This window comes from Perna viridis, chromosome 8 (genome assembly GCF_037379345.1).
Source record: "Perna viridis isolate PV_CMFRI_1.1 ecotype Kerala chromosome 8, ASM3737934v1, whole genome shotgun sequence".
In the NCBI taxonomy this organism is placed as follows: Eukaryota; Metazoa; Mollusca; class Bivalvia; order Mytilida; family Mytilidae; genus Perna; species Perna viridis.
In genome coordinates, this window is record NC_142452.1 from 46498265 (window position 1) to 46509298 (window position 11034).

Sequence of the window (11034 nt, forward strand, 5' to 3'; positions counted from 1 at the left end):
TGCAACACACAAATTTTGTGTAACTTTCATTAATGTTGCAAAAACCAACGTTTTTTTTAATTCCACTCTTAAATTAATACATCATAACACTTTGTCCATTTTGTAGCAACAACTCTTGATATTCAATGCGATTTTGTTTAATTTTCGTGCTAAGCATGGTGCCGAACATAAACATGGCGGACAGAGTTAAAAAGAAAAGTTCTTCAGCCAGAGAAACATTAGACAGTGTGTACTGTAGTAATCTCTTCTAAACCTTATTTTTATGAGCATTTAGAATTTGGTTTATTTGTTTTGTTTTTTATTGAAATTCCAAATTTTGAATCTTCTTAATTAAACATATTTGGGATCTGTTTAGTCATTTAAATTTAGGGTACCTCGAAATTGAAAAGCAGAAAGACACTGTTAATAGCCGAAAGACACTCAATTTTTTTTAATTGTGGTATTTAGACCAAGAATATAATTATAAATGACCAAAATTAAGTGTAATGTTAACCTGAAATTTTTCAAAATGTATATAACCTTAAAGAATCTTATTTTAATTGTGCTAGATTGAACCTGGTGATATTACTGTACGCAACAATATGGCGACCATGAGTATCAATCAGGGTATTAGCATAACCGATCGCTTTGTTGACTATACACAATTTATTTTGTGTTCAGTAGCTTGTACAATTAGTACAACATAGTAAAATGTAATACATTTCCTAAATATTGGCAAAAAATACAAAAACAGTCTAATATTAGGTGTATTTCTGCATTTTCCACGCATCCTTCAGCTTTCACCGGTGTCTTTCAGCTAATGACGGTGTCTTTCTGCTTTTCGAGGTACCAGTGTAGGGTATATGTGTATAGTATAATTGAAAGATAAATTTCAGTTTTCATTTCTGTCAAAGTCTATGTATGTGTAAACTAGTATATTAATCCATGGGCAATTTCAAGCTGACTTTTCATGCAGAATTTTGCAAAATTACCTTCATCACTGAATATCTATGTACAACTAAGAAGACCTGGATGTTGTGGACGGGAAGACAGAGACCAAAGGAGGAGGACAGGATGAGACTGAGATTGTGGTGGAGTTTGGTAGCAAGATGGATGTGGAAGTGGACACTCAAAGTATTAATGTGGAAAATGATGGAAGAAGATAAGAAAGTGCATTTTGTACACATACAAATGAGGAGAAGGCAGAAAATGTCCAGATTGTGAAGAGACGTTCAAACACTTGTTTCGGCATGCAACACAACATCTGTCTTGGTTTTGATATCCATCCACCGGCTGCCTCAGTTTACCTTAACTCTTCTCCAAATTCATCGTAGGGAACAACATTTGAATAAAGATACAACAGCAGAAATGTGGGTTTCCTAAACAAAAAAGTTAGTGGAAAATTACCTTTTGGCTCTGGGAATGAAGGTAAAATGTACGACTTTGGCTCAACTGGGTGCCTATCCACTTGTAAATGACAACTCAGATTTAAAGACATCTTGTACTTGGAAAAAGTTTACAGACTCTGACATGGTCCTTTGCAGAGCTCTGAACACTCAACTAGAAAAATCCCTGGAAACTTTCAACCTTTTGGACTTTTCTGGACAATTTACTGTATTCTTGTTGGTTCACTTGAAAATTACACCTTTTGGCTGGACAACCCCTGATGATGTTCACTCTCTTGAGTGAAGAGTTTGTGATCCCAGAGATTGACTTAGAACCTGAACCTTTTTAGATAATGGATTCTCATATCCATTGGGATCATCTTCTTTCACCATCTCACATGTTTTTTTTATCTGACTGTCAGAAGTTTGATGATTTTTAGATGAGCAGCTCAACATTACCAGGATTTTATAATAAGTTACTTGTTCTTCCCAATTTTTTGGCTCAAGAGGCAGGGAATCAATAATTTTGGCATTTACAATTGGGATTAAAATTATCTTTGGGTATCCATCGAAAAACAAAATACTTCAAAGATCTTAAGATTAAACAACAGATTTATTATTTTGAGAGGCAGTTGGAGCTGACTGCTGAGAATGATCGTACTGATGTGGAGAATCTTGTCTATTTTCCTTGATTCTGATGGTGCAAATAGGCAAATTTCACTATCAAAATGATGGGTTTTTTTTTTTCATACCATGTTTCACCGGCTGCCTGATTCTTACTGGAACTGACACTTAATGAGACATTTTTAACAGAAATATGATAAAAGGCACATGGCCCCCTCTAATGCTAAAGGGTAGGGAGTTACATTGCAGGCTATTTTAATATAGAATTCCATAATAAAAAAAAATCAGTCCAAAAAAATCTTTGAGTCAACAACAATTGTGTAGTTTAATACAATGTATCTCACTTTCCCTCATAATGGAGACAGAATTGGATGAATCTTTAACACAATATGATATAATGGTAAAAGATTTAAAGGACTTGTCTATTGATGAATTTACACTACCATCATGAGACCAAATATTATATTATAAGGACCTGATACAAAGTAATTTCATGTAATTGAAAAGTAATTAGTAATTGCATGCAAAAAGATGGAAAATAGTGTATTACTTTCAATTACATGTAATAAAAAAAACCCACCTAATTACACATTACATTGAATTACTTTAAAAGTGTTATTAATTACAGCTAATTTAAATTACATTTTTAATTTCCCCAGGTTCCCGTGCCAATACAGGATTTAGCCATCAAATACAGAATTTAGCATTCAATAGGCTTTTATCCATCCAATATGTCATATTGGCCAAGTTGAGGTCAGTATTGGCCTAGGCCATTACGACCAACTGGACTAGTTAGTCAGTAAAGGTACATGTATAAGTGCATAAGATTTCCGAATTGGCTAGCGCCGGACCAATAACTTAGACAATATGAAAAACCTTACGCAATAATACTAGAATCTTGCTCAGCATATTTCTGCACTTTTAGACATAACCCCTGCAATTTTTTTGCAATGTGGTGGAGTATCATTTAATGTCCCATAAGATGCCTTATTTTTGATTTGAAGTTGCAATCCCCACTTTGTCTGAAAACAGACGATCCACTTACATGTACAATCTGACAGTTCTTTTCTTACAATTTTAGAAACCAATAGAACTTTTGAGCTATCTTATAATGGAAAAGTTATGGCAATTTAGTTTGATACTCCATTCATCTGCTTGGAATTTTTGCCAACCAAAAACATATCACTGGTAAGTTATGACATCATCAGGGACTGTCCTATACTCAACATGTTATAGGTCACAAGTCAGCCAACTTAAGATTGATCTGATAATTCCTTATCAGGCAGCATGGCAGGTGTCTTGCAAGAAACAGGAATTGTTCAGCAGTGTTTTCATTAGGAACAGGCTTGAGGCTAATTTGCATGCTTCAAATACCAATCTGCCAGTTCAAGTGACAAAAAAATACATGTCATCCTATTGAGAATTAATAGATACGTTTTTATTTGATCTTTTAGGAGAAAAAATTGTAATAAACACTGCTGTTCACCCTTCCAGAGCACATGACTTCACCCTCACTTGTGGGTTTGACACTGCTTGCTCTGTATATTTTAATTTGTTATGTCTAGTAACTAGAAACTAAGTTTATCCATCACAAGTCTTCCCTAACCAGCTTTTGCCCATGGATTTGTTCACTTAAGTCTTCCCCTTTTTTATTGGCACTTCAGTAGTTTTGCTTTTCTCCGATGCCTTTTATATTTTTTTCTCTTTCAGCTTTGCTAGAGATATCTAAATTACTGAATACAGGGCTTGATGCTGAACAACTAGCTGCATGTGTCAGACTTTGTGAAAGTGGAGTTAACCCCCAAGCTTTAGCATTAGTCATCCAAGAACTGAGAAGGGAAACTGCCAACATTAGGGTAAATCTGTCATGTTGGTTTCATTACGCCAAACTATAGCAGGCTATAAAGTCCAAAACAAAACTAGAAATTCTATTAATCTACAAATTCTTTTACTATATTATGCCCATTCACTGCTTAAGTTAATATTTTATAAAAATATCATGAGATCAACTTGTGGTGAATCAATAGTTGTGGTTACTGTGCAGTTGTTTCAGCATAATGAAATGTGAGTCTTGTCCAAAAGTTGAACATACTTTGTAAGGACTGTCCTTGGGGTGTGGCACCAGACAGCCATTCACCCTTCATAAGAATGGCAAACATACATGTACATGTACATTTAGATTGAAACACTCAGATGGTTTATTTTTTGCCTTTCAAGGACACTACTTAGTAGTAGATGGATTGAAACAAAACTTAGCATGAATAAATGTTACATGTATGTAGAATAACTTAAACTACATGTGTATGCATGGGGAATTTTGATCATGCGAAAAACATGGCAGTCATTACTAAAAATAGACTGTATGGGTCAAATTGGCAAATTTTGCACGTAACTCAAAAGCAGTTGGGTTTAGGTAAAATCTGGCAGGGTGTAAAATTGTTCAGCTTGATGAGATGGACTCATGCCGAAATTTTCATAAAGTCTCGTAAATGAGTGAATAAATTATGGGTCCTGAAATAGATTTTTTTTCTGAATTTTACATTTCCGACTTAGAAAATCTTCTCTTCTGAAACAACTGAATGGATTGTAACAAACTTAGCATAAATGTTATGGAGAACATCTTTAACAATCTATGCTAGGGGTTTCTTGATCTTGCAAAAAAAAAAAAACAAGGCTGTTGTTATTAAAAATAGACTATATGAGTCAAAATGCAGAATTATGCAAATAGATAAAAAACAATGGGGTTTAGCTAAAATCTGGCAAGGTGGTACTGGTAAATTTGTTCAACATGATGAGTTTGACCATTGCCAAAATTTTCAGAAAATCTGTATACAGATAAACAAGTAATGAATTCTGATTTTTTTCATATTTTACATTTCCTACTTTAAAAATCTTCTCCTCTGAGACTACTAGTAGGATAGACTGTAACCAAACATTGCAATATTTGATAGGATATCTTTAACAATCTGTGTGTGGAGATTTTTGATCTCTCAAAAACATGGTCACCATTATTAAAAACTGAGAATTTGTCAAAATAACCATAACCCAAAAACCAATGGGTTTAGCCAAGTTTTCAGGGGGTTTAATTGATCAACATGGTGAGACAGACTTACATGTATGCCAAAATTTTCACATAGATCTGTTGATTGATGTTGGAGTTATTGCTCTTGAAGAGTCCAAAAATGGCAATGAGAGATTTATTTTGTAATATGAAAACCTGGTGGATAACTAAGTAAGGTTAAGAGTCCAGCTTTAGATAGCTTAAAAGACTATTTTTGACCAGTTGAGTGATTCAGGTCTCTGGACTAGAGCCTCTAGTTGTTAGTTGCAATCCCCTTTAATCTGAAAACAAAAAAAAATCATTTCACTTGTACAACATCACTTAATATATATTCTCTTTATTTTTCAGAAGTCAAGCTGACAATACAGAACTGAAGATTAAACACATGATAGTTACGTTTTGTTGAAACAGTTCAGAAAACTAAAACACCAGTAATTAATTGAAATACAGTAGATAGACATGATGTAGATGAAAGTTGTGCAAATTTGGTCACTGTTGGAAAGTTGTAAAAATGTTAAATAAATGTTGCGGTATATATGTACATTGTACAATACATTATTTATACCTCTACTTAATCAGTGGATGGTATATTGGAATCACTTTGTCCATCCTTCCATCAGTCAAAATTTCCATCACAAAAATTAGCCAGTTTGCACTGGACTGGTGATTTCAAATTAAATATGTGGCTTTATATAGATGGGACATTCGTTGTAAGCTGTCTTAATACCAATTTCCTGTATAATTGATGGTATACCTAGAGTGACTACACATACGTTTTCATGGTGTATTTGTTTAGCTCACCTGGCTAACTTTCTTTGTTATTTTGGGTATCGTGCACAAAGTTTGTGCTTTGAATTTTGATCTGTTGAAAAACATAGCCACTGTTACTAAAAATAGATCATAGGGGTCAGACAGTAGTTTTTTCACATATATCTCCAAAACCATTAGGTTTAACCAAATTCTGACATGGCTAAAAGTGTTCAGCATGATGCGATCTATCTTTGGTCAAATTTTGGTGAAAATATGTTCATCCATGTTATTGCCCTTTTTGGATTGTTTTTGCTGATTTTGACGTGACACTACTCACCAATTGGAACCAAACTTGGTATGAATGTTCCTTGGGGTACCCTGAATAGAACTGTTATAGGAATTTTTGATCCATGGAAAAACATGGCAGCAGTTACTAAAAATAGAATATTGAGGTCAGACAGAAGTTTTTTGCATATATCTAAAAAAATGTTAGATTTTGTCACGTTTTGACATGGATAAAAGTGTTCAGCATGATGTGATCCATCTGTGGACAAATTTTCAATGTAATATGTTAAGCCATGTTGGAGTTATTGCCCTTTTTCAAGCCTTTTATTTTCTAAATATTGTATGTTGAGGTATTCCATATAAAGGTAAATTAAATATATTACTAAGTGAACTTTATAGTGTGCAGTTCGTATTTTTGACCTTACATTAAAGGGGGGTGGTTAATGTCTTATAAAATTAGTTTAACCCCACTGTGGACAGTTGATGTTGGTCATTATTGAGTCTTTGTGTCGTTATTTGAATTTTTTTGATGATTTTGAAGAAGTTTCACTGTTATGTTGCCGTGGATTTTATTACTTTCGTGGCCTTTCAAAGCTTACTTGAAAGAGTAATCAAGATTCCAGCAGAAATCAAAAGATAGTAATCCAGGGAGAAAAAAGCCAGACATGGAAAATAGACAGGCACAACAAAGAACATAAAATAACCAAAATAATACGTACAAAGTACAGAAGTAAATGAGCAACTTGGATCCACTAACAACTATGAGCATGGACTTGGTGCACCGGTAGGGTAAGCGTCCTCTGCTTCTCAAGAAACATCCGCCGAGCTGCTCATAAAATGTCAAGTCCAGGGTAGACCACGTTTGTTGTGGTTTGGTCAATAGTTTCTCTTACCATCGATTTATAAGTGTAGGTCAAGATATGAGGCTGACTTCACAGTGTCTGTAGTATCTTTTATCTCAAGTTCTTTGGGTAGATGCGATGTATCAAATCCCCGAAATTAGGATTGTTTAAAGATGATACTTCATCTATATAACGGAAACTGAGATTAAAGGATCTAGTTAAACCATATTCTTACTTTCGGATCAGATCAGCTATAAAGTCAGTCTCATACGTGTGAAGGAATAGGTCACCAAGTAGAGGAGCACAATTTATTCCCATTGGAATGCCGACCGTTTTTTTAAAGTCGTGTCCACCACACTGGACAAATATGTTGTCGATTAAAAATTTCAGCATTTTGTAAACATCATCTTCTGTATACTTGGAAGATGAAATGGAATTATTTCTTGCAAAGTATGCGGAATCTCTACCAAGAACTTTATATTTGTATCTAGGTGTACCATCTTTTAAAAAAAAAACAACGATGTATTATGTTTTTAAGTCGGGATTTTAACTGAGTATGAACCGCTTCACCTTTTTGTTTATGCATCATGTAGGCAACTTAAAGCCGACCAGAAGTTGGGACGGACGGACGAGTTAAAAAAAACATTAACGTGAAGATTATGCAACTATTCGGGAGCTTTCCGTGGAAAAAAAATATTAGAAAGTTTGGAACGTGTATTTGACAATAGTTAAATAGAAAGTATACGTGTTGAAACTCATTAACTCCTAAGTAACACGTGAAAGTAAACTCTGAAAACGCAAAGAACAATTAAAATTCAAATATATATCTAAAATATGTTTTAAAGTTTTATACCGTTCTTCTTTGTAAGGGTTGCACACCAAAAGGTGAGTTCTTCCTAATTACTGTAATTACTTCAGCCGTAATTCGTGCATTTTATTTGGTTGTTGAATAAAAAGTTCATTTTGGACGTGTAAAAATAAATGGTAGCATGGTGATACATTCTGTTTACTGTTGATGACTGGTTTGTTTGGGTAAATGCATTGGAAGGGACAACATGTACTGATAAGAGGTTAGACGTCAACTACTTGTTAAGTAGCAGTCTTAGTAAAAATCATGCAAATTCTGTAATATGTGGTACACATAAAAAAAGACTAAACATTTCTTTTGTTATTAAGTTGTTTTGTGGGACTTAATAATGAAATGTATTATCAGTCATTCCAATTTGTCTGCTAATAGGAGATAATCCACTTTGAAGTTCAATAGATACTGCATACTTTAGTATCATTTACCGAGTTATCTCCCTTACTTTTGAATTCAACGTTACACACTATGTATTTATTTTTATCTCCTAAGAGCATGGGTTCTATGAAAAGCCACATTTTGATTTCTGTTTACTATAACATTTTAAAAAATATATCAAATTAAGTTATGTAGGCTTTCCATCCATGAATCACATTTTGCATGATTCTTACCTAGAGTGCTACTTAATTGTATCCCAGCTCCGAAGGAGCTTGCGTAACATTTCTTTTCCGCACTTCTCTCAGCAACTACTAGTGCTCGTCACAGCGGCTTGAAATTTTAACACATTTTCCTGTAATAATGCAGTGTTGTTGGACCTTTTTTACGCTAAACTTGGCAGGCTCAAATCTATGGATTAAAACCTATCTAAACCGAATGTATATTTTACTTTAATTTCCTATCTCAAAATGAAGGCAATTAAGACGTACTTAAATGAGAGAGACAAAGTCCATTCAAACTAGCGTGTAATAGTGATCATGCAATATTGACGTATTCAATGTATCCCATTCCAGGTCACCACTATAATTTCATCTGTACAGGTACACAATGTCTGTATTAACTAGAAGTCTCGACTAGCCGTTGAGCCACTGAAGGAGTTAACATGTACCAGAGTGTATTGAAGTTCAGTATACTTGATATCCGTACGTAAATTTCAACCGGCAAGTACAGTATTGACTTAATTTAAGGATATGTAAAGTGACTGATGATGTCTGTTAAAACATTTGTTTTTATTTCTCTTTCAATGTTTTTGTTTTTGGTGTTTCTTTCACACTTTAAACCCCGATGTCTGGAATCGATACAATCACCCAACTGTGTGCTACGAACAGCACAAATGCGTTGGACTGAGACAGAAGTTGACAAAGAAAGTTGCGAGAAATTATTCCGAAGTCCTGCTACACTGGTTTTAAGCAGAAGAGAAAATTGAATGTTTCAAACTGCATTTCTTCCTATGCGAAAGCTTACAGAAAAGGTAACAGATTTTGGAGAAACAAAAATGGGGAAATACGGTGGCTCCATTACATTTATCTAAACATGGATAGTCTGGTACTCGATATTGGCGGAAACATTGGAATAGATGCCAGGAACATAGTTTCGAGATTTCATCCGAAACAATATTTGATCTTGGAACCAGTAAAAGATTTTTATGACAAATTAGTTAAAATGTTTATCAACAAAAGCAGTGTTGGCGTTTACAACTTCGGAGCAGGGAAGACAAACGCGAAACTAAATGTCTCTAAAACAGGTAGAAATGGCGATGCAACTTCTATTTTTAAAAATATTAATAACAGGACAAAATTGATACAAATTCAAATCCGAAGCGTAGAAGAAATATTCAAAAAGTTTAAATTTTCGTGTACAAAGCAGATAAACCTTTTAACTGTAAACTGTGAAGGCTGCGAGTTTGAAGTAATCGAAATATTACTAAAAACAAATTTACTATTTTTAGTTCATAATTTACAATTTGCGACGCATTCGACCTTGCCGAAACTCAAAAACCCTGTACACCGCTACTGCAGAATACAAGAGTTATTATCTAGGACGCACAAGTTGATGTATCAGTATAAATTTGTATGGGAATCTTGGCGAAGGAAAGACTTGACAACGTAGTGATTATATATTATGCATATCTAGAAATACTATGTACACTTGTCAATTTATGTGGACTTCCAAGCCTATTATAGGTCATTATATTATTAAGCTCATGACGTTCTGGGATTTATAGAACAATTTATTTAATGAAAACCAGAAGCGCGGTTTTTATCTACTCTTTTATCTAGGCTTCTGGAACAGGGTTATGTTGCTACAAGATTGAAGTCATCACTACAGAAGTTTTATGGTCGTCATCATGAACTCGTGGATCGTTATGGTGTATCCACCAGCACCAAGAAAACATGTATTCAACGGGTCATAGTTTTCCTTTCCTCGTTTGTCTACCCCGGACTTGACTTTTTATGAGCAACTCGGCGGGTGTTTCTAGAAAAGCAGAGGACGCTTATCCTACCGGTGCACCTGGTCCATGCTCCGTTTTTAGTGGAGTCCGAGTAGCTCATTTACTTTTGCTACTTTGTATGTATGATTTTAGTTACTTTATGTTCTTTGTTGTGAATGTCTGGTCTTTGTCCCTGAATTACATTCTTTTGATTACCGCTATAACCTTGGTTCCCTTGATTACTCTTCCACGAAGACAAGTCGAAAGCCATTGTTTTTAAATTTATTTATAGTAAAACACATTCTTTTTCGCTTGCATGGTTCTGGACAAGTGTTTTTGTTATGACGTAGCCTACAATTATAGTATTGTTCCTTTGACATTATCGGTGTTTTTTTGTTTTTTTTTTTTAACTTTCTACGTATTAATTCTGATGCTGTGACTGAGAATTTACTCCCTGTATTACGTGTAGTACAGTATACGGGAATTTGCAATCTTTACATGATTGGTATTTTTAAATTATACAAGTGACATGAAATTGAGTGATTCCACAATTTCTTCTTTAACTCAAATTTCTACCTATCAGATCGATTCGAGGAAGTTTCTCAACTTGAGATTTTATCTTATGAAACCAGGCCATTACGATCTCGATGAAGTTTTTGGAAGGCTCCTATCTATATATATATCTCAAACAAATGGTTTCCGGGCGGGTGCAAATGGCTTGTATTCTCCTGTTTGACGGTACATGTATTCCTTTATAATGTTTAAAGCAAAACATTTGAAGTTCGTGCCAAACCTAAAATCGTTTGGAAAATTTTTGTGCATTTCCTCCCGTATGCCGAATCGCATAGTCGGTGTCTGGTATAATACATGTCACGTAG

General features: G+C 34.4%; 2 protein-coding genes across 2 annotated transcripts; both read left to right on the top strand.

Moving 5' to 3' along the window:
• The first annotated feature begins 65 nt into the window (after positions 1-65).
• On the top strand, positions 66-5586 carry LOC148610747 (mitotic-spindle organizing protein 1-like). Its single transcript, XM_088596084.1, has 3 exons — positions 66-225; positions 3699-3844; positions 5398-5586. Exons 1-3 carry the CDS (start codon positions 126-128, stop codon positions 5407-5409), a joined length of 258 nt encoding a protein of 85 aa, XP_088452210.1. The 5' UTR covers positions 66-125; the 3' UTR covers positions 5410-5586.
• A 3498-nt stretch (positions 5587-9084) lies between these two features.
• Positions 9085-9909, top strand: LOC148610748 (uncharacterized; the record flags this gene model as incomplete). Its single annotated transcript, XM_088543232.1, has 1 exon — positions 9085-9909. A coding segment is annotated over one exon (750 nt), but the record flags the coding sequence as incomplete, so codon positions are not given.
• Positions 9910-11034: the final 1125 nt, after the last annotated feature.

What these genes read in the sequence shown, in the direction of transcription:
- LOC148610747 (XM_088596084.1), top strand. Translation starts at nt 126, where the DNA reads ATGCGATTTTGTTTAATTTTCGTGCTAAGCATGGTGCCGAACATAAAC. An exon ending in AGCCAGAGAAACATTAGACA is followed by an intron (nt 226 to 3,698) that starts GTGTGTACTGTA and finishes TTTCTCTTTCAG; the next exon opens with CTTTGCTAGAGATATCTAAA.